We start from the raw sequence: 23,864 nt of genomic DNA, 5'->3' as shown, positions 1-23,864 counted from the left end.
TTTTATAACGCCCCGCTGTGTACTTTACATGAATGGTTTGTTACTCAGCACAAAAGAACACACACAAACACACACACACTGACATCACCGTAACGCGCCGACATCCAGGACTCATCTCCATGGCAACAGTGGGCGGGCTCACGCTGCCACGCGCCCTCCTCCCCTCCTCCTACCAGCACGTATGAGAGTTTCCACACACAAACACGCCCCTCTAATTCTCCAATCCTCTTTGTAAAAGTGACGCGCTTCTGTCACAAACAGAAATAAGCCACGGAGGGGAAGGAGTGTGTGTGTGGGAGGGAGGGGAAGCCACACGCCCCTTCCATCCTCCTCCCTGCGGCTCCGAAGGCCCGGTCCTCTCAGACGGGACCAGCCGGCTGAGGTCTCCGTCCTGGTCCCTGTGCTGACTGTACGGTGATCCACCTGTCGCTCCAGCCCAGGAACGTTCCATGAGGTGAACTGGGCAGGTGTCTCCGTCTTCCACAGTGGGGAGCTGGGTTGCCTCGGGCGGGGGCGCGGTGGAGGAGGACACGCTGGACTTTGTGGAGATGGAGGGTCACGGGTACGACCACTTTGGTGACGCCGAACGGGACGGTTACCAAATCGACTACCGGCGCATCGTGGGAGACACGGAGCCCGCGAGGCTACGCATGTCCCCCCGTGAGGGAGACCACTACTCCCATGCCCACTTTACCCACGGAAGCCTCCACGGACATGGGCACGGGCACGAGACGGCCGCCCAGCGCTACAGTGCCACCCGCATTCAGGCCGGGTACGAGCCTGAGAGGTGAGTTCAGACGGGCTGTTTCGTTTATAATCACCACTCATAAATTCTACATAATTAATAAAAAAAATCCACCAAGAACACATTTGTTCTTTACGATGCCAACAGTTGCTACAATTCAACACTACATATTGTATTTATAGATATAACATGATGTATTGTCACATGGATCAACCTGCAGGCCCAGCGCTCTCTCTAAGAGTAGAAGTCCTCTCACTCCATTAGAAGGGCAGCTGAAGCCACATCTTCCACTTGGTTTTTAGATGAATGAAATATCATCTAAATATCATCAGCATAAAGGGACCGACGCTCATCCAAATTCACCGTTTAAATGTACAGTATTTACCAGACGCCCGTATCCAGAGCGACTTACAGTCAGTAGTTACAGGGACAGTCCCCCCCCTGGAGACACTCAGGCTTAAGTGTCTTGCTCAGGGACACAATGGTAGTAAGTGGGGTTTAAACCTGGGTCTTCTGGCTCATAGGCTACTAGGCTACTAGCACCCACCAATATTTTGCTTGCACAGATGGGGAGACCCTGTAGGAACAACGGGGACGCAATGGTAGTCTTTTATCGATTTCATTCGTTTGCTCACTGCCATCCTAGACTGACTTGCTCTGCAGAAACCAGAAGAACATCTGTGGACTCGTTCCAGCAGCACTTTGTGGACGCTGCGGCTGGCGCAATCATAAGCACTCACTGCAGATGAGTTATGAAAATAACCATAACAAGGATTAGGTCATCATAGCTTGCTACACAGGCCTATATTTAATCTGCTGGAGTTAAAACTCCAAACCCTTAATGGGAAGATCAGAACACTAATGTGCAGGATGAAAAAAAGCATCAGCATCACACCGATCCCCGAATCTTTCTGGGTTTTGGCTCCCCGTCATACTATCACGTCCAAGTCTGGGTTCTTACGCAAGAGAGGCCCTCGGGGGATCCCCACCACCACGATGGGAGTCCTGTCACTGACAGGCACTTCAAACTCCACTCACTGCATCTGCGCATTCCCATTCACACGCTCACACGCATGCGTCGCATCAGCGGTTGAGGGCAGGCAGCACAGGAGCTGCAACCGGTGGTCGTTCCACAGCCGCTCACGGCCTGAGCCTCTTCCTCACGCTTGTCTGCGTAATAGTTATAAATATTATGGCAGTTCCTGAAGCATCTTGCTCCTCAGGGCTTTTCTGATTGCAACTGTGCCGACTCTCTCCCAGCATGGCCGACTACCTGATCAGCGGCGGGACGGGCTACGTTCCCGAAGACGGACTCACGGCCCAGCAGCTCTTTGCCATCGGCGATGGCCTCACGTACAAGTAAGTCTGTAGCGCTTTCTCATGCTGGTATGTAAAACTTTTCCATCATATGCGCATATCCTGATTGGCTTACAACACTCGGTTTTAAGTGTCTTACTCACAATGTGTAGTATGTGAGATTTTAACCTGTGACATTTTGGTGTTCTGGTTCATAGGCAAGTGAAGTGAAGTGAAGTGATTGTCATTGTGATGCAGCACAGCACACGGTGCACACTGTGAAATGTGTCCTCTGCATTTAACCCATCACCCTTGGTGAGCAGTGGGCAGCTATGACCGGGAGCAGTGTGTGGGGACGGTGCTTTTCTCAGTGGCACCTTGGCAGATCGGGATTCGAAACGGCAACCTTCTGATTACTGACCCACTGATTGTTTTAGCCACTAGGCTACTATCACACACTTAAGGTCTTCCATTTGTAAAGTTTAAGAGTGTAACTAAGAGACCCTAAAACACACACACTCAGATCAGACCGTTAGTGAGACTGAAGAGAAGCAGTGAAAGTAAAGTGTGCAGCACTGCACACAACGAACAGTGTCCTCTGTATTTAACCATCACCCCTGGTGAGCACTGGGCAGCCATGACTGGCGCCCGGGGAGCAGTGTGTGGGGACGGTGCCTTGATCAAGGGGACCTCAGTGGCACCTTGGCTGATCGGGATTTGAACCAGCAAACACTCCGATTACGGGGCCGTGTCTTCACCCTCTAGGCCACCACTGCCCCAGCTCCATGACAACCAGCTGACGTGGTATCCAGGGAAACCAGTACTTTGGAGGGCCATCGCTGTGATGCACGTGCAGACACAACTGAAGCCTCCCACCCTCATATTCCCCTAAAGCTCCCATTCCGTTGCTCTTTCTCTCTTTCTTCATCTTGCATGAAATCATACAAATGTTAACCAGACCTGCAGGAGTCCTCTTATCTAAATGGACTGGATTATTTTAATCTTGCGCTTAATATTTGGAATAAATGTCCTGGTTCGATTTTTTTTCTTTTGGTCAGGGCTGAGAAAAATATTAATAAAATTTGAATGCCATCACGCTTTCTTACCTAATTAAGGTTCGTTTGGAATATATGTGGTGCACAACTGATAGTTGCAACTGCGCATCATATTGAGAAACAAGCTCAACGCTACTGTCATATGAAGGTCATAATGATACTTATGATGTTTATATTCTACTGTATTATCTGGAAAATTCATTTTACATGATGAGGATCAAGTCGGGGGGGTCGGGATCTATTTCTGGCCGGTGTGGAGCATTTACGGCCCAGACGACCTGCGGTGGCGCTCATCCTTACTTAACCACTCGCCCATCTGCTGTCACATGGCTTTTCACTCCCTTCGCCCACCATTCACCCGCAGTTCTGAACGCAGTCGCTGCCGCCGAACCCCAACTGTACCCACTGCACGTCTGCAGCCGCTCACCTGCAGCCTCAACTGTAATCCCTCACCGTAATCCACTCGAATTTGCTGCACAGTCTGATTCCGACTCTTCATATTAGGAAGAATTGACCCGTTTCATACTCATTGCCGCTGTTTTGCCCGTTAATTTTCATTCATAAGGTGACCTGATGACATGGGCCATTGTAAGAAAATTCACTGCACGTCCCCGAGTCTTAAGTAGATTACGTAACAGCTCATTTAGTGCACACAGCACACACCTAGAGGACACAACACACACACACACACACACACACACACACTGCTCCTCTGATCTGTACAGTCCGCTCTGTGTGTGTGTGTGTGTGTGTGTGTGTGTGATAATTAGCTGTGCTCTTGGAATAATCTGAATGAAGTTCGCGATCAGAGGATCTGAAGCTCAGGGCAATTCAAAACTTGGGATTTGTTGAAGCAACTAAATGATCTGATCTATTTTTAGCACACTTTAATTGTATACACAAAAGATTACAAAAGATTATGTTTATAGGCTATACAGCTCCAATAAGCTTTTATAATAATTAGCTTTTACTTACAAGGATTATACTCATGAATAACCAAGTATTATAAACATGAATAACCATAGACATCATTGACATGAATGTGTGTTGTTCTACCAGACTCAGTGTTGTCAGATTTATTTATTATAAGGGGGCAGTGGTGGCCTAGCTGGTAAGGAAGCGAGCCACTGAGCAAAGCACCGTCCCCACACACTGCTCCCCGGGCGCCTGTCATGGGCGATGGTTAAATGTAGTGGACACGTTTCGTTGTGTCACCGTGTGCTGGGCTGTAACGTCTCACTGTAATCACTTCACTTTCATTTAGCAGTTTGGAATATTTTTATTTTGGGCAAATAAATTATCAAGGAAAATCAGATTTGTGCACGAACACATTCTAAAATATTACACTTTTTTTTTTTAAACAGTGATTTCCTGATCCTGCCGGGCTTCATAGACTTCACCTCTGATGAAGTGGTAGGTGTGGAAAAATAAAGCCTGTGTGTTTGCGCGTGTGTGTCTGTGTTAATGAAAGGTGTAGCGAGGGGGCGGGGCAGGAGATCGGTGGGGTTCAGGTGTTTGTTTACAGGCCCAGATCTTGAGGGAGACGGGGTTGTTTTCTCAAGTGGAGAAGCTGTCGCATCCCATGAGACCCAAAGCGCCGGGTGTTGTGTTCTGATTCACCTGCACAGCTCAGCATATACTGTGACTTCACAACACACATTACCTAATCAGCAAGCACACAACTCAGACCAGCCACTATACACTTCGCCAGAATGGGAAACCACTTATACATTCTAATCATCACAGATGAGTCCTGGTCTGAGACTTAAGCACCGTCTTAAAGGGACAGTCTGGTAAAAATGACATGCGATCAGATGGTAGCCACTGAATCTCCCGTAATATCCCGAAAACTAGTGCAAGCACTCCACGTGTATGTATTGTTCACTGCGTGTTTCTGATTCCATAGACAAACAGCATCCAGATTGATTTAATGCAATTTATTAATAATAAAAATAATAACACGTCAAAAAAAAAATATTTTGCATTCCAAGCAAAGGGGAACTGTTGTGAGTGCACAGAAGCACAGCAGCCCAAATACAAAAAAATAATTCATAAAAAACACCCAATCTGGCAACGCAGGCTGCAATCATTTGATGGGGGTTTATGTAATGCTGTTCCATGATTGCACTGATGTTTCAGATGTTAAAATGCCCTGTTGATTTCTACTGATGTTTATCAGCCTCGAACCCTTCTTTCTTTTGAAATAAAAAAAAAAAAACCCATCCTGGAGTGAACAAATGCATTTATGCAAAATGATTATCTGTAGCTACACAAGCACCCCAACCAGTTCAAATTCAGAGGATGCACAGTCCAACTGCACATTAGATGTCGAAGGCTTTTAGTCTCTTTTGTATCCAGAAGGTGACGATGAGTCCTTTAACAGTCCAATAAAATTGGACAGGGCAGACTGTAAATCTGATCTTTACATGGACATGTACATTACATGACTCTTCTCTGGCTGACCCCTGTGGACCTGGCGTTGCTGATGGGCTCTCTGGCTGCTGGCTGTTATTGTTTTTCACGGCCGGATGCCACTGGGACGCAAAATTAATCTCCAGTTGAGAGAGGAGGGAGTCCTCTACTAATCAGCTGTGCACTAACACACACACACATCTGGCCGTGCAAAGGTCTATACACTCTTAATGTGTGCTTGTGTCAACAATCTTCCTTTTTACGCTGAAGCATACACAGAGAATAAAAGTAAATGACAAAAGGACCAAGATCACTTGTCACATTAATACAACTGCAAAAAAAAACAAAACTTATTTAATACCTAATGAATGTAATCCACAAAGTGAATGAGAATTGCCATCGCCTCCATCGACCTAAACACAGTGCAATAAAAACTGCTGCCGTCTCCTCTCATTTTACATATGTGGTCTTGTCACGTTCCATGTGCAAAGATGGATACACCAGTGGGATTGTCTTTTTTATGTTTGTTTCTAAACCCCATCCATCCAATTAAAGTGAAGTGACAGTGATAGTTTTTGTCATTGTGATACACAGTAAACACAGTGCATGGTGACACATGCGTAATGTGTCTGCTGCATTTAAGCCACGACAGCAGTTTGGCAGCCATGACAGGTGCCTGGGGAACAGTGTGTGGGAACGATAACTCGGTCAAGGGGACCACAGTGGCACCTTGGCAGATTTGAACACGGAACCCTTTGGTTCCTGCTAGGGTAATGCAACCGATATTCATGTAAAAATAAATTTGGTAAAGTAAAGTCAACAAATATCGTCTGAAAATATATCAGAATGAAATAGAGCAAAACAAACAAACAAACAAAAAATGGATAGATAGATAAATAAATATAAAAAGGTTGTGGTATTTGCAGATTAAGGATTTCTATTATGGACATTTTAAAGCACTGACCACTGATGGGCATTCTGGGTAAGAGCATCAGCCAAATACTGTAAATGTAAATGACTGTGTGATGTTCTGTCTCTCAGGACCTGACCTCAGCACTGACCCGGAAGATAACCCTGAAGACGCCACTCATCTCCTCTCCCATGGACACGGTGACCGAGTCGTCTATGGCCATCGCTATGGCTGTAAGAGCCCCACCCACAGCACCTGATTTGCACCTGCATCTTTTAGACCAGTCAGGGTCAGCAAGATTTCAGCATGAGAATTTATTTGATGGCAATGTTTGCCTGTGTGTAGTTTTTTAAAATAGGTTTTTGGTGGTCTGTCTAAATTTTAGTTTTAGTCTAGTCTTTGCTTCAAGCTGTCATTTTAGTTTTTATAAGTCTTAGTCATGTCCATAATAATGTTAGTCTTTTTCTGTTAGAATTATCCATGACTGTTTCATTCAAAGAAATTGAAGACTATTTAAGTCTAGTTTTAGTCAATGAAACTGATGACATTTTAGTTTTTTAGTCATTGAAATTTGCATTTGTTTAAAGTTATGCAATTCTATTTAACCCATTTCATTTTAGTCAAGCGGATTTCATTATTAAAACAATCTTATCTTATTATAATATTATAGATACCTTATAGACTCAAGAAAACTCCACATCCATTCCAGACATGGAAGACGCTCTGATTTTGTTCCACACATTATGTTTTTTTCGACTTTGTGGTAAAGAAAGCTGCGTCCAAATGTCACTTTGTCATTTTTTCCATGCCATCTTCAACGAAAACGAAGAGACTGTTTAGTCTGTTTTTTTAGTTATCATCAGAGGACCAGCATTTATTTTGCTCATTTCATATCCGTCACATCCTAAAGGTTCATTGACGAAAACAACACTGTTTGTCTGTTTGTTTGCATTGCAGCTCATGGGTGGGATCGGTTTCATTCATCACAACTGCACCCCAGAATTCCAAGCCAACGAGGTTCGGAAAGTCAAGGTAACATAGAATGTCTTGTCTGTGTAATTTGGCGAGCGAGGATCTATCTCCCATGGGATATGAGATTTTATTTTCATATTTGCATGGCAGAAATTTGAGCAGGGCTTCATCACAGACCCTGTAGTGATGAGCCCAAAGCACACGGTCGGAGACGTGTTCGAGGCCAAGGTCCGGCACGGCTTCTCCGGCATTCCGATCACAGAAACAGGGAAGATGGGCAGCAAGCTGGTGGGCATCGTCACTTCACGCGACATCGACTTCCTGTCTGAGAAGGACTATGACCGTCCGCTGGAAGAGGTGGGTTCTGTAAGACGGAATACAGCAGCTCATCCAAATTTTATGGGGTGTCAAAATGAACACGTCACTCACCGCAATTAATTCATAAATATTTCACATTTAAAGATAAATTAAAGCAATTCGCACAGCTGCAGTCCCTACATAAAGATTGAGACGGAGTTTCCCGTGTGGCGATCAATAAACTCGAAGCTTGAAATGTTGCAGGCCATGACCAGAAGGGAAGATCTGGTGGTCGCCCCCGCGGGTGTCACACTGAAGGAGGCCAATGACATCCTGCAGCGCAGTAAAAAGGGTGAGACATGCATTCCACAGCACGTTCGGTTTGCAACTGATTCTTTTTGTACAATCTGCACATTATCTGCTGTAACGTTTTGCAGATGCATTCTGGAAGTCAGCAAGGCGTCAATCAGAGCGCCTTACAATCAGTTGTGACAGGGACAGTCCCCCTGGAGACACTCAGGGTTTTACCCGCTTGGCTACTGCCACCCATAATAACTCTCATGTCCCTGTCTGGGGGCTGCAAAACGTGACAACGAAGGCGAGGGATGTGTGAGGCGGGAATACACACATACCGGGCAAAAGTCAAATGTTGTGCTTTTATTAAGCGTCTGCAAAAAGCCTTGGTCTGAACCATCACGTTGCTGTGATCTCCAGAGCCTGCAGGTTCACTCTCTACAACATTTGCAGGTTCGGCCTGTCCATTCACAACAGGCTCCTCGTCCAGGCAATGGTCATCTCGAAACTGGACTATTGTAACTCTCTCCTGGCTGGAGCTTCTGCAGTCACCATAAAACCACTCCAGATGTGGCAGCCCGCCTCATCTTCAATCAGCCAGAACACACCCACGTCCCGCCTCTCCTCACCTCTCTCCACCGGCTCCTGGTATCTGCTCGCATCGAGTTAAAATCCTTGATGCTGCCTACAGGGCTGTAAATAGAAGAGCACCCTCTTATACCAACACACTACTAGCTTCACGGGGTCTCCGATTCCAATCGACTCAGTTCTCCTTCGTTGTCCCTGGCTCGTGGAACAACTTGCCCTGCTCCATTCGACTGGCCGAGACTAACACCACCTTTAAGAAGCAGCTGAAAACCCACTTGTTCTCAAAGTATTTCAAACGAGTCTAACACACACGCACACACAGTGCTTGTCTAGCACTTAACAATTCACCTGCATGTTCTATTCCTGACAAGTCCGGCCTTATCAGGGCTCTTCGTTTTTTGACTCACAGTCTATGGAAACCGAATGAGAATTGCTGGTGTCTTCGTCTTGTAAGTCGCTTTGGATAAAAGCGTCTGCAAAGTAAAGTAAAGTAAAGTAAAGTGAACAACCAACCAAAATCTAGAGTTCTGTACACAACAACCCACAGGAGGAACAAGACACCATAAAAGGAGACTATACAGTTCACACAACAGTGACCACACTAACACGCAACAAAGAGACCCCGAAACTCTCCTGTCTGCCCTCCTCCGGCTCCACAACAATGGGCCCCGTCTGGTGGCTGCAGTCGTCCTTAAATGCTCCTGTCGGATGAGTTGATTGGTAGACTGATGGTGAGGGAATAGGTAGGTGGAACCATCAGTCCCAACCTCCACCCAGCAAACAGCCTAAAAGGGAAACACGCACCAAACACAGAGCACCCCCAAACCCCTCTACGGCCCGAAGGACGTAACATACAATACAATATAATATAATAACAACTCGTCTTCTTTGTTGTCCTCAGGTAAGCTGCCTATCGTGAATGACAGTGACGAGCTGGTGGCCATCATCGCCCGCACCGACCTGAAGAAGAACAGAGAATATCCGCTGGCGTCCAAAGACTCGCGCAAGCAGCTGCTGTGCGGCGCCGCCATCGGCACCCGCGAAGACGACAAGTACAGGCTGGACCTGCTGGTGCAGGCGGGCGTGGACGTGGTTGTCCTGGTGAGGGCCACCACTTCGGAATTTGGGAGACTTACGCCACACCCTGTTAACCTGTAAACACTGCGTGTCCCCCGTCTCAGGACTCGTCTCAGGGAAACTCGGTCTTTGAGATCAGCATGATCCACTACATCAAACAGAAATACCCTGAACTGCAGGTGGTGGGAGGAAACGGTTAGTTGGCACCCTCTTATCATGTCCTGTTTCACTTTCATCTGTTTCTGCCTTTCATCTCTTGCTCTGTCTCTTTCTGCCTGCATGTCTGATGGTTTTTGGCCACGATTCCATGTTCTGTCTCTTTATCTCTCTCCTCGTCTTGTCAATTTTACATTCAGTTGTTCAAATGTTGATCAAAAAAACAAAAAGTGCAGCATGAAAATAAGGGTAATAAAAACATGAGAGCGTGTTGGCCCTTATTTCCGCTGTCTCAGTGGTGACGGCTGCCCAGACGAAGAACCTGATTGACGCGGGGGTCGATGCCCTACGGGTGGGGATGGGCTGTGGCTCCATCTGCATCACACAGGAAGGTGAGGGTGCTCTGCTCATGTATGTGTGTGTGTGTGTGTGTGTAAATATATATATATATATATATATATATATATATATATATATATATATATATATATATATAAACTGGCAAATAAGTAAGTTCTCAAACAAACAGATCAGTATTGCTCTGTATTGCTCTATAATGCACTATTTAGACTATATATTCTTGCAATGAAAAGCATGTGGAAAAAAATGACACATGACCTCTCAGATTGAAAATTTCACTAAAGCCAGCTGACCAGGTGATGCCCAGGTCTGGAACTCATTTACATTTATGGCATTTATCAGACGCCCTTATCCAGAGCGACTTACAATGAGCAGTTATGGGGCCCTGGAGCAACCCAGGGTTAAGCGTCTTGCTCAGGGCCCAATGGTAGTAAGTGGGATTTGAACCTGGGTCTTCTGGTTCACAGACGAGTGTGTTACCCAGTAGGCTACCACCCCAACTCGTGTAGATACCTGAGAAAAACTGTGTTTTTCTGCAGTGATGGCATGCGGGCGGCCCCAGGGCACCTCGGTGTACAAGGTGGCGGAGTACGCCCGTCGCTTCGGCGTGCCAGTCATTGCGGACGGCGGCATCCAGACGGTGGGCCACGTGGTGAAGGCTCTCGCCCTGGGTGCATCGACAGGTGTGTGTGTGTTTCAGTAGCAGGGTGCGCAATGATTAATGGCAGAGGCTTATTGATCGATTATTCATGTTTTCTCGCTATGCAGCCTCGTTCGCACGGGTTTGTGACCTCTGACCTTTTCGCCCGCAGTCATGATGGGATCGTTGCTGGCTGCAACCACAGAGGCTCCCGGGGAGTATTTTTTCTCCGATGGCGTGCGGCTGAAAAAGTACCGTGGGATGGGCTCTCTGGACGCCATGGAGAAGAACAGCAGTAGTCAGAAACGCTACTTCAGGTGTCCACATACGGTCCAATCAGAACCACGATTTACTTTAGATGCTCGTATATTTATATCTGCAGCACCAGCTGATGTGATTGAAGTAAAAATATGACCTTGTGTGTGTGTGTGTGTGTTTGCTCAGTGAGGGGGATAAAGTCAAGGTTGCTCAGGGTGTGTCCGGCTCAGTCCAGGATAAAGGCTCCATCCATAAGTTTGTTCCCTACCTCATTGCTGGAATCCAACATGGCTGCCAGGATATTGGGGCTAAGAGTCTCTCAATCCTGCGGTAAACATGATTTCTCAATATAGCTGTGTCTGGGTGAGTGTGTGTTTTCAATGTGTTTCCTCCACCCACAGCTCCATGATGTACTCAGGGGAACTGAAGTTTGAGAAGAGGACCATGTCGGCTCAGGTCGAGGGGGGCGTCCACGGGCTTCACTCGTGAGTCTCCAACCTCCCCTCCTCCGAGTTTACTCACCTGGCCCATCCCTCCACTGAATCACCCCGTTCCGCATCAGCAGTCTCCGTGTCTCAAAAAGAACGTCTGATTCTCGTCTCTGTTCTCTTTCCTTCTCTCTCTCTCTCTTTCACTCACCCGCTCTCCATAGATACTCTTTTCTGCCATGTAAGTACTCAGCACTTTACTTAGCTTTCACCACACTCTGCCGCCGACTGGCCTTTTAGTAAAGGGGTAGTCAGAGCTGTGTCCTCTACTGGGGCTTCGGTTCTTTGCTACTTTTTTTTTTTTTTTCCAGTGCTTGAGTTTCAACCCCCTCGTCACTGACTTGAGCTCCATCCGAATACTCGAGCCACCTCACTCACGCTACACAAAAAAAAAAAAAAAATGGCAGTACGTTGTAATCCGTCCTATCCTACGCCCAGCCATCAGGCATCGTTGCTGGTGTGTGCTGGGTATTCGGATGTTGGGTGGCACCCAATCTGACCTCCATCTGTTGCCGTGCCGTGTCCCACTCACCCTGCCCTGCAAAACTGTGGTGACGTTACCGATCTGCAGCAACAAGGGGATGTCAGATGAAACGCTTGGGTGTCAGTAGGCTAGTGGTCAGTTAACTCAGCCCTTTGTGTGACCCCGCCCCCTTACAAATGCTGCTAAAAATTAAGTGGAAACCAGATGCTTTCTCCACAAAGTACATCTCACCTCATGGTGGGGAAAACACAGGAGCCATGAATTCACATACAGATTAAAAATACCCAAAACTACGAATGAACACATGTGGAGTTCTGTACTTAACAAAAAGTGGAGACCTGACCTCCACAGTCACCGGACCTGAACCCAATCCAGATGGTTTGGGGTGAGCTGGACCAACAAGTGCTAAACACCTCTGGGAACTCCTTCAAGACTGTTGGAGAAGCATTTCAGATGACGACCTCTTGAAGCTCATCGAGAGAATGCCAAGAGTGTGTAAAGCAGTAATCAGAGCAAAGAAACTAGAATATAAAACATGTTTTCACTTATTTCACCTTTTTTTGTTAAGTACAGAACTCCACATGTGTTCTTTCATAGTTTTGATGCCTTCAGTGAGAATCTACCAACGTAAATGGTCATGAAGATAAAGAAAACACATTGAATGAGAAGATGTCCAGACTCTATATAGAAGAAGGGTGTTTAATAATAACTGGTAACCACCATCATTGATCTGATATTTGGGGTGTAAATGTTTATTCTGATTGTTCCCCAAAATACAGCAACATCATTTTGGGTTGCCCAGACACAACTGAATGATGGTATAAATGGTATTCCTTTTATCATTTCCTTTTCTGCAGTTACGAGAAGCGGTTATACTGAAGCGGGCAGCAGAGGTCAGTCGCGTCTGGCTCCAAACGTCCCCACGCCAGCATCCATCAAGCACAATGGATACATGTGACCAGACCGCCTCCTGCTGACCTCTATCCTGCAACTAGTGCTCTCGACTAATGCTGAAGCAGAATAGATAAGCCGCCCCCCCTTCCAAGCCCGTGTCTCTGTGTCTCCGGGCGGAGTTCATTATGCTGCTGTAGTGACTCTGATTGGTTCTAATGCAGAGAGAGGGGGACGGGCGGTGACCTCGACACCTACAACCGAAAAGCACAAACTGCACAGGGCTCCGTCTGTCCGCCTGTCTGTCTTCCTTCCTCTTCACTTTAGACACCCTTTGACCTAGAAGTAAAAAACATGGCGGGGTTCACATGGGACTCTCAGCCTTGCACGTCTTCAGCAATCCATAACATTTGCACTTTATCCAAAAAGACGACACAACGTTCAAATTTGTCAGACTTGAACAGATCAGGCAACCTTGTACATGGCTGTTCTGTCACTGGGGGCCACACGTTACACAATATTTCACCCTCGACTGGTGCAAAACAATGTACCATGATGGTAATGAGCCAAGGGTAAATGAGCAAGGATTCATCAAAATGCTGACACTAATTAAAATAATCAAATTCAGAGTCCTGTGCTCTCATTGACTGTAACCTGTGGCTGACGTCTAACATGTCTCCAACATTCACAAATACATGACATGACATAACGTAACATGACAAGACATGACATAACACGACATAACATGACATGACATAACATAACACAACATGACATGACATAACATGACTTAACTTCACACAACATGACTTAACTTCACACAACATGACATAGCACAACATAACATGACACAACACGACACGACACAACATGAAATAACATAACACGACATAGCATGACATGACATAACACGACATGACATAACACAACATAACATGACACGACACGACACGACACAACATGAAATAACATAACACGACATAACATGACACGACATAACACGACACGACACAACATGAAATAACATAACACGACATAACATGACATGACATAACATAACACAACATGACATGACATAACATGACTTAACTTCACACAACATGACATAACACAACATAACATGACACAACACAACACGACACGACACAACATGAAATAACATAACACAACATAACATGACATAACATGACAACATAACACGACATGACATAACACAACATAACATGACATAACATGACACGACATAACACGACACGACACGACATGAAAAAACGTAACACGACATAACATGACATAACATGACATGACATAACATGACATAACATAACATTGATGTGTTCAGGTTCACACATACACACACACACACACACACACACACACACACACATACTCCTTTTGGCTTTCAAGTTAATGTCAAAAGTATGAACACGCTGCCTGGTATCACCCTACAGAACCAATACTCCAAATGAAATGCGTCATCTAATTTCAGGAACCAATTTTTTCGGCATTAGACACATGTGCAGTCTTCAACTTCAGCGCAGAACCTACACCGGACAGCAATGTGTCCCTGTCGCTTTTCCCAGAGTGTCACCTCTTAAACAGGTTATTTAATATTAGATCATGTATCCTGCACATATGCACTGGAGGAGACGGAGCGTTTTATTTCTCACACAGATGTGTGCTGTCGGGGCGGCTTCCACTGTATGTTGGCACGAGGGCTCACCGGAGGCTCCACGGCGAACCTTCGACTTGAGTAATAAAGTTCCTTCAGAGTCAGACGCCTGGTCTCATGGTCTTTATTTCCTCATTATTCTTCCAACATTTTTTTTTTTAAATCTCAGATAATACTTTTCAACAGCAAACGCTGAATAAAAAACTATTTTGTAAATCGTGTATAAGGCATAAGCAGAGGGAAATTACAAAGTGGAAATGAAGGGCTATAAAACGAAGGACAAAGTGCAGGACAGCAGCGTTGCTAATTCTAAATATCAAGCCTTTTAGTTGGCAGGGAAAATTCGCACTTTCCTTATATAGCGTGTTTAAAACATGTTAATTAACTTTAAAAAGGGGTACATAACCATTTGCATAAGCGTTTTATTCACTGATTTTTTTTTTACATGGTCTGGAATTTTGTGCTACCGTTGCTGGTCTCTGATGAATAGTCAGGCTGGTGATGAAGATCCGTGTTCCTATTTAAGGACTCAGCACAGTCCCGCATGGTTTAATCCTCTTTAAGAGGCATGCTGGGAGTTCACCCGTACTGACCCTACAAGTCAATGGTGTCACTGCTGACGCTAAGAGCATCAATTTGTCGGCACACGCTGATGAACTCGGCCTGCACGGCCAGCTCGTCCACGTAGGGCTTCTCCGGCCCGGCGTCCAGGCTCTCTGCGGAGGACGTCAGGCCCAGCGTGGAGTAGCGCTGCTGGGTTTGGCCGGGGGACCCGGCGTCGGAGCTGAAGAGTGACGCACAGCTGCTGTCCCGCCAGCGCTCCGTCTGGGTGTGGGAGCTCCGGTGGGGCAAGCGGGCGGGGCCGAGAGGGACGTCCGCGTCCCCGCAGGAAGAGGTGCGGTGTAGCGCCCGCTCCGCAGATGAGCCCCTGCAGGGCTGGCCGTCCGGCGGACCCCTGGTGCTCAGCGAGAGCCTGGAGGAGGAGAAAAGTCCGTGAGAAAACAGCGTGTCACTGATGAGCGCCTCGCCGATGCTGCGCCGCAGGTCGATCGGCGACGGAGGCCGCAGGTCGGCCGTAGAATCGGCGTTGCCGCCCAGGCTGGTGAAGGAGGAGCGCGTGGAGACGCGCTCCTGCCGGGGACTGGGGGGACAGTGGAGGTCCAGGCCGTCGGCTTCGCTGATTCGCTGGTCGGCCAGCGTGTACAGGGGCGCGTCCTCGCCCTCCCAGCGCCCCCGCTTCTCCACCAGCGCCATCTTGTCCCCCGGCCTCAGCGACCAGCCCGGGTCACCTGACCCCGCGCAGCAGAGGGCGGGGTGCGCGGCCACCAGGGCGATGCTGAGGCACAGTCCGGCCTCGCACACCCGCAGGCCCGACTGCAGCCCCCACCAGGGCCAGGGGGCGAGGCCGCGCCGGCCTCCGCCGGCCACGCCCAGAACCAGCAGCATGGAGTACAGTCTCAGCCCGCCGCAGCCGAGGAGGAAGAGGGCGGAGAACACGCCGGTGGCCGCCGCCCGCTCCCACGCGCCGGGCCCCGAGAAGGCCGGCGGGGGCGTGTCTCCGTGCTCCGGGCTGGCCTCGCCCAGCCGGGACATGTGCTCGGGGTCCACGCGGGCGTAGCAGTAGAACAGCAGGTAGCCGGCGGAGAGGAGCGGGGCGACGGCGACGAAGGCGCCGGGCGGGACCAGGGCGAGGCCGGGGAGCGCGGGCACCAGCGGGCGGAGGCTGACGGAGGCCAGGACCAGGCCGGCGTGCAGCAGCAGCGCGCAGCCCAGCCCGCGCCAGGCGCACCGCAGCAGCGTGACGGGGAGGCGCTGGGCGCGGGACCCGGCCGCCAGCAGCAGCAGCAGCGGGCCGAAGGCCGCGGTGAGGCACGGGAAGGCGGCCTCGTACAGCAGCAGCGTGGCGGCGGGGGGCAGCCGCTCCCTCTGGCCGTACGGGTCGTAGAGGAGCTGCACCGCCCGGCCGGCGGTGGCCAGCAGCTGCAGGACGTGGACCAGGGCGAGGAGGGGACAGCCGGGAGGCCTGCGCAACGGCAGGGCCAGCAGGCACAGGGCGGAGACCGCGGCGACCAGTCCAAACACGCAGCCTAGACCGTACACGTGCCCCTCCCACGCCAGGCCCCACGTCGCCATGGCACCGTTCCAGTCGGAGCGCAAGGGGACCAACAGGGGCGTGGTCAGGGACACCGGAGGGAGGCGGTCGCTCTCGTCATCACGATTCCCTTTGTCGTGGTAACCAGGATTCCAGGAGGGGTCTGACGTGTTGCAGATCCCCGTGGCGACGGCGTTGCAGTCTGGGAGCGAGGAGGATTCGATCGCCGGCTCCGCGTCAAGCCACATGTCACCTGGAGACACAGCAAAAGCTACAGGGGTCATTCTGTCTCTCATTTAGCATCAGTCTGAACAGTCTTACCAATAATATACCAATTTTATTCCCCATCAAACCAGTCCATTATAAAGCAAAATTCACCTATGGATTCACCTAATGGATCAGATGATCCGGGTGGTAGTAGCATAGCGGGTAACACACTCGCCTATGAACCAGAAGACCCAGGTTTGAACCCCACTTACTACCATCGTGTCCCTGCGTGTCTCCAGGGGGGGGGACTGTCCCTGTAACTGCTGATTGTAAGTCGCTCTGGATAAGGGCGTCTGGTAAATGCCGTAAATGTAAAATGTAAATGACGAATTTAGAAAAGAAAAGTAATTATATACACATATTTACATTTGCAGTGACTTACTACCAGTAGTTACAGGGACAGTCCCCCCCTGGAGACACGCAGGGCTAAGTGTCTTGCTCATGGACACGATGGTAGTAAGTTTCAACCTGTGACGTTTTTCCACTTTCCAGCCCAGCCAAATTGGACCAGGACTTGTATTAAGACTTCATGCGAGGACGTTGAACTGGCCAGAAATGGCGTCCCCAACTGTCTGGTCCTGAGAACAGGGGAACGGAGGGCAAAGTCCGAATGAGGAAAAGAAGAATGCGCTGGCAGGATTACGTGATCGCCCTTCTGTCCTGGAGAACGTGAGCATTGGAAATGGGTCGGAGGACCTGCTGTCCTTTTTTACATTATATTAATTCCTCAGTAATAAAATGACGATGATCATCAAGACCAGGGGCTTCAGAAGATGTCCCATAACTATACTGATGTAATGCAAAGTTCTGCATTAGGTGTAAAATGGCATCCAGTAATCTACTAAATTATATTGCTGTTCCCATGACATGAAGTTCAGCTGCCACCAGCTGGCCATATAAACATTTATTCTGTCCTTTTCTCCCTCACTGTGGCTCCCATATGCAATAAAAGGTCATTTCTACGTCCATATGTTCGGATCTCTGAAACACACCACATTGTATTTTTTAAATACTTATTCAGTAAATTTCCCTCTGGATTGACAAGGGTTTCTGATTCTATGTTCTTTCTTCAGAGGTAGAGACGTTTCATTCTGCAGCCACAGAACTTTGTCAATCCGAGGGAAGGTGGCTTCACCTCAATCCCGCCTTGAATGGGCTTAGTTGCGTGTGCGCCATTTCAAGGCGGGGGTGAGGTGAAACCAGCCTGGAGGATAAATTTGTGGGCACAAGCCAACTTCCCTCAGATTGCCAAAAGTTCTGTGGATGCAGAATGAAGCGTCTCAAGTCCAGAAACTCTCAGACTGTCACGTCCATGCGGGCATGACGCGGCGGGTGCACAGAGAGCAGGACGAAGAGTGACGAGGAATGAAGGACGCCTTCACCTGACATCACGAAACAGGGTGAATCACAGGACAGGGGAGACATCCGAGACGTTGACCGTGGTGAACACGGAACATAACGTTAAAGACCTGACAGCGAACAGAAACGAACAGGGCAGCTTTATACAATTAACACAGGTGAGAACGATTAGGGAACATTTCACATGACAACATGTGATCCCGGATCCCGGACCGGAGTAACCCCTTTTCGGACCGGATCATGACACAGACAAATTCACCTGACTGACTGAGGCACGTTTCTGATTCTAATTCTCTCTCTCAGACACACCTGGGTCACCCTGATGGTGCGTGGCAGCCAGAGTCACCGTCCACGGCGCCCGCAGCTCTTCCCCAGCTGGATCGGTACCTTTCACATCCTCCTCAGGTCCAGCCTGGGTCTGATTCAGCACCCAAGGTTCTGAAAGGGACAGTAATGCTGAGTGAAAGTGAGGCGACTGTCATTGTGAAACACTGCGGACAGTGAAATGTGTCCTCTGCATTTAACCATCACCCCTTGGTGAGTAGTGGGCAGCCATGACAGGCGCCCAGGGTGCCCAGGGTGCCCAGGGCGCCCTTTAGGCCTCGTTCTCGCAGACGTCTCGCAGAGTGAGTGCGGACGGAATGGCGACCATTTTTCTGCTGGCTGGAGGAAATCGGAGCGTCCACACGGGCGTTCAGCGCCAATGTTCGGCTGGCCTGGCGTTCGAATGGCATAGAATAAACGCTACATGCAACGTATTCTTGCCATCAGTTTGAACATGAGGAAAACAACGCTCTTGCGTTTGCATGGTGTTTGGTTGACGTTCTGGAGGACTGATTATGTCCCATTTTTCTATAGGGGAACCGCGAGAAATCATGTTTTCTGAAAAATGATCAGCTTGTGGATTTTAAATTAGAATGTAGATTGTACGATTAAGGGATCCGTGTTTTCCACGCAGAAGTACAAACTCACGTTTAAACACTCTGAACTGAGTAATTACTCAACTACGTTCCTTTTCGGATGCTTTTCTTCTGCTGATCTCTGTTCAAAGCCGCATGACCGTAGTGGTCCGGCATTCCACCGGGGCCACTGTAAGACGGGACGTTGCAGGGCCATGGTGTTTCTGCACCTTTGTTTTAAAGTGAAGTGAAGTGATTGTCACATGTGATACACAGCAGCACAGCACACGATGCACACAGTGAAATTTGTCCTCTGCATTTAACCCATCACCCTGAGTGAGCAGTGGGCACCATGACAGGCGCCCGGGGAGCAGTGTGTGGGGACGGTGCTTTGCTCAGTGGCACCTCAGTGGCACCTTGGCGGGTCGGGATTCTGATTACGGGGCCGCTTCCTTTACCGCTAGGCCACAACTGCGTAGAGGTTCACCACCTCCGTTCGCCATATCTTTGTCAAATCCCCCGAGCAAGAGGTGTGAAATGCCTTTGTCTGCCACAGACGGGAGACACCGGGTGGTGTGACAGGACAGAAACAACTAATTCTGATTGGTCTGTGGCAACTTCCTGGGCGTCAAATGTATAAAAGCATTGTCTCGTGGACACTAGAGGCTTTTTCTCTTTTTACTCCTTCTTTCCTGGACCTTTTCTCCTGTTTTTCTGCTGGACCAGGCGACGTCTATGAAGCTTAGGTCAGGTTTTTCACTCTCTTTCTCTATCTTTTCCTCCTGTCTTTTATTTAGGGTTTTCTCTGTAACATTGGTACCTTTTTTACCTACAATGTTTACATGTAACTGCAATAGTAATTTACTGGTGTTAATAAATTAGAAACTGTTCATCATTTTAACCTGTATTGTTCCACGCCTCTTTCTGCCAGATAACATCAGATTGGAGTGGTTTTAATACTGTGCTTTTTTGTGTGTAGAGAGAGTTTTTATATAATCTCCACAGTTTTACACCACACCGGGACACGAGCATCACAGGCCCCCGCCTCGGTGCAGCTGGAGCTTCAGGAAACTTTCATTGGTACCGTGGTGAGGCGAATACTGATTTCTACTGCAGGACCACAGAGATCCCCTCCCCTCTTTCATCCCCCCCCCCACACACGGATGGCTTCTACGGTGCACTTCATGCACATGCCGCACTCCTTTTTAATGACGGAAATACAGTAAAAGTTCACCATCACCTCACTTTACATCAGTATTATTACTCTCAGTGTCCAACATGCACTGCTCACTGTACATTGGGGGGTGTACGTTCATCATTAATACAAAATACTTTTGAAACAATCTACAATAATCCAATGTACAATAATGTGCAACCCACACTACATATAACACAGTATATAAAACCTTGTTTTGTTGTTTGTTCATTCCTTATGTATACAGTGATGTAATATTGAAATTTCATTAATTTCTGGCACCTTATTGTATTATTGTTATTGTTACTTGTATTATTTATAACTTGTATTATTACTTGTAATAATCATGTGTATTATTTTCTACATACGTCTGCTGCGTTTAATCTCATTGTATATGCATATAGTGACAATAAAGTCATTCTATTATATTCTATTCTATTCTGTACTGATGCATATGTTGAGGTTTACCTCACCACTTCACCCACCCGAGAAGGACTTGGTGATGTGTGATGACGCCCCAGTCGCTGTAATGCCATCCGTTTGATCGTGATGTGAGTTTATGGGATCTGTCACCAGATCTGGTCTCAGATCAGTTACTGTAGATCTCTGAACGTGCGGCCCGGTGGTGGCCGCTGGTGACACTGTTCCCAGATCAGCACTAGTGGAGCTCTGCCTGCTGTCGTCTGGCTTCGTGGGGCTGATGACCTGGTTCTGAGTAGCTGTGGTGGAAAATGCTGTCCAGGCTGCGACTGCAGAGCCTCCAGTGGGAATCTGAACCCTCAGTGGTCCCATAGTCCGAGTTGAGCTGGTCACTAACAGGTTTTCTGTCTTCAGTTGTGTTGGGTCTGGGTTGGAATCAGAGATTGAGGTGCGACTGAGACCAGCTGTACCCGTGTCACTTTCCTGAAGATAATTTGTCATTTTCCACAGACCTGGGGGGACGTCCGCGGCCATGTTGGCCCTAGCAGCCGTGGTTGGCTCTGCGGCTGTGACCAGGTAGGATGGCGCATCGGCCCGTGTGCTCCCACTTACGGACATGCCGTGTGTTTTTCCAATCAGCAGCCAGCAGAGAAAAAACATTTCATGAGGGGAAAACATGATGGACCCCGGCTAGGAACGTCAGCATTGGTCAGTCTGATCAATCTGATCAATCACATCCTGTGGAAATATATAGAAATATATATTAATAAATTTAAAAAAAACGTACAAAGAACGTAAATACATGAGAAATAATGTTAATAACAGCTTTAATAGTAGATTCTGTTACAGCACTGAATGACTGCAGTTTGTCACTTTGTTGCCGATGACCCAGTTTACCAGTGAAAAGACACTAATACCAATTAATGCATTACCCAAATTAGTCCCGCAGCCCTGCACATAGGGCGTGATGGACGTGGCGGCCTTGATGGATCGGATTGAAAGGGCATGCGCAGGAGAACCGACCATCAGTCCCGGCATTGATCAGAGCCCACGCGGCCGGAGATGAACGCCGGCGAGCTGTTCCTTCACCTCGTCTGCCCGCGACTCGGTCCCCTCTCTCCCAGCGTCCCAGCTTCTCCTCTCCTCTTCACTCCGAGATCTCCACGTGCCCTGGATCTTTAGATCAAGCTATTTCAGACAGCCAGCCCCGAGCGAGAGACAGAGCGAGAGAGAGAGAGAGAGAGAGAGACGCTGCTCCACATTTCAGAGTAGTAGAATCCATGCAGAAAACCCATCTCTGACATCCAGGCTCTCAGGGAAAAATCGTTCCTTCACTGTGCATGTGCTCTCATAAGCAATTCAGGAGCTGGCATAACACGTACTTACCCTGAGAGACATGGGGAGCGACGGAAAGTGTGTGTGTTTGGGTTAGAGAGAGAGATGAATGGCTGGGGTAATCCCTCTGTCCGGTGCAGCACTGCTGTAAAAGTGGACGTGTGTGTGTGTGTGTGTGTGTGTGTGTGTCCCATTCTCTCTCACTCTGACACGCCTCCTTCTGTCCCATACCAACTCAGATCCCCTCCCTTTACCTGCAATGGCTGCTGTATTTGTGCCTTCTGTTTGCCTCATCAGAATACATAATAAACACACACACACACAGAAACAAAATTAGAGTCATTTCATTGTAAGCGTGTGTGTGTGTGTGGGGGGGGGGGGGTGACACAGAGTCAGTTGGAGTCAATTCAATGCAATGTACGGTACACGAGTGTCACATGTGACCTCGTGCATGAAGGGAACTGCGATATTTACGGCCCGCACGCAAACGCAGGACACAGTCGAGGCTTCGTCCGTGTTGGTCTACAGACACCGGCTGGCTTTGTCTGCGCGACAGGCCTCACACGAGACGAAGCGCGCACTTTAAACACATTCGCGTCGGGGGCGGTACAGGCTTTTTTTTGGGTCACCGCGCTCTTTCTCTGTGCCGTGTGAGGATGTAGATCAGCGTCTATTTAAACACACCCTGAGGGACGAGAGAACTAGGACAGCGATCGCAGGTCCGCTCAGTTAACTGTCCTCCCAAGGAACTCCATTCCGGACCAAAACGTGTCCGGCAACCAGACCTCGTCCAGTTCTTTCGATCACACATTACCCAGGATTCTCCATACCGGTTCTCACAGGGACGTCTGTCCTGACATTTCATTAAATTAAGTGTTGGCTCAGTAATCCCTTCTGCTGCATTTGCAGCCACAATTTTGCAGCGTGCATCGTGATTTGACGTGTGTAATTGTAATTAATATTGATGTGAGATACAAGCCCACGCAGACCAGGAGGGATAAGACGAAGGGGCGTGAGGCCAGAGAGAGGCTTTATTAAAGGCAGGGAGAGCAGGAAGCCACCAAATGAGCCGTGAAACAATGATCTGGTCAAACACATGACATCAGCGATGCACCTCCGGCCGCCGGCGGCCTGTTCTGCCCCAAACAGATCATGCGCATGAGCGGCTCTGAAAGTAGTCCTGCTGTGCATGACCCCGACCGCGTGCGATACTACTGAACGGAACAAACAGCGATTACAGGCTGCTTGGCTTCTTAGCTCAGCTATAATGGCGCCTCGGAAGAGCGAAAAAGAATTCCCATTTAAAGCGTGCATCTTTGAGTAAAAGACACGTGAAGAAGTTGAAAAGGCCGTAGACAGAAGGTCGAACAGCGGTCCCCACTCAAGACATCACAAGGCCTACAATTATTTAATATGAGAAAAAAATAACATCCTTTATTAGTCCCACAAGTGGGAAATTTACGTTATCACTGCAGAAAGAGGACAGGACAAGCAATAAATAAACAAATAAATAAATATGGTGACTTTATAATATAAAAAGTTCAAAATACAAACAAATGATCCTAGAAAAAAAGACAGTTGGATGTACTTTGTAAAAATAAAAATATCAGTATATACATAAAATGATATTTGTGAATGACTGCATGCATAGAATATAAGTAAGTGTACATATGAAAGTGAAGTGATTGTCATTGTGAAACAC

At 48.1% G+C, this 23,864-nt stretch overlaps 2 protein-coding genes across 7 annotated transcripts; one reads left to right on the top strand and one right to left on the bottom strand.

Annotated features, from left to right (window-relative positions):
- The first annotated feature begins 267 nt into the window (after positions 1 to 267).
- On the top strand, positions 268 to 13,552 carry impdh1a (IMP (inosine 5'-monophosphate) dehydrogenase 1a). 3 transcript variants are annotated; one of them, XM_028958746.1, is made up of 17 exons: positions 268 to 409; positions 487 to 787; positions 2,006 to 2,104; positions 4,461 to 4,509; positions 6,550 to 6,651; positions 7,376 to 7,450; positions 7,541 to 7,747; positions 7,952 to 8,039; positions 9,471 to 9,670; positions 9,751 to 9,841; positions 10,099 to 10,194; positions 10,702 to 10,845; positions 10,975 to 11,119; positions 11,247 to 11,390; positions 11,462 to 11,545; positions 11,713 to 11,729; positions 12,890 to 13,552. In XM_028958746.1, exons 2-17 carry the CDS (start codon positions 549 to 551, stop codon positions 12,988 to 12,990), a joined length of 1,881 nt encoding a protein of 626 aa, XP_028814579.1. In that variant the 5' UTR covers positions 268 to 409; positions 487 to 548; the 3' UTR covers positions 12,991 to 13,552. The 3 variants fall into 3 exon arrangements, with proteins under 3 accessions (XP_028814579.1, XP_028814578.1, XP_028814580.1); XM_028958745.1 differs by having other exon boundaries at positions 274 to 787; XM_028958747.1 differs by lacking the exon at positions 11,713 to 11,729 and having other exon boundaries at positions 274 to 787.
- Positions 13,553 to 15,000: 1,448 nt separating this feature from the next.
- Positions 15,001 to 22,445, bottom strand: prrt4a (proline rich transmembrane protein 4a). 4 transcript variants are annotated; one of them, XM_028959383.1, is made up of 5 exons: positions 21,760 to 22,445; positions 21,340 to 21,565; positions 20,893 to 21,252; positions 18,623 to 18,751; positions 15,001 to 16,940 (listed from the first exon to the last, which is right to left on the bottom strand). In XM_028959383.1, the coding sequence occupies exons 2-5, from the start codon at positions 21,503 to 21,505 to the stop codon at positions 15,190 to 15,192; spliced, it is 2,406 nt and encodes an 801-aa protein (XP_028815216.1). In that variant the 5' UTR covers positions 21,506 to 21,565; positions 21,760 to 22,445; the 3' UTR covers positions 15,001 to 15,189. The 4 variants fall into 4 exon arrangements, with proteins under 4 accessions (XP_028815216.1, XP_028815214.1, XP_028815215.1 ...); XM_028959381.1 differs by having other exon boundaries at positions 20,893 to 21,565; positions 21,760 to 22,015; positions 22,214 to 22,444; XM_028959382.1 differs by having other exon boundaries at positions 20,893 to 21,565; positions 21,760 to 22,003; positions 22,214 to 22,444.
- Between the last annotated feature and the right edge of the window lie 1,419 nt (positions 22,446 to 23,864).

This window comes from Denticeps clupeoides, chromosome 17 (assembly GCF_900700375.1).
Source record: "Denticeps clupeoides chromosome 17, fDenClu1.1, whole genome shotgun sequence".
NCBI lineage: Eukaryota > Metazoa > Chordata > Actinopteri > Clupeiformes > Denticipitidae > Denticeps > Denticeps clupeoides.
This window is presented reverse-complemented; position numbering and strand designations above follow the sequence as displayed.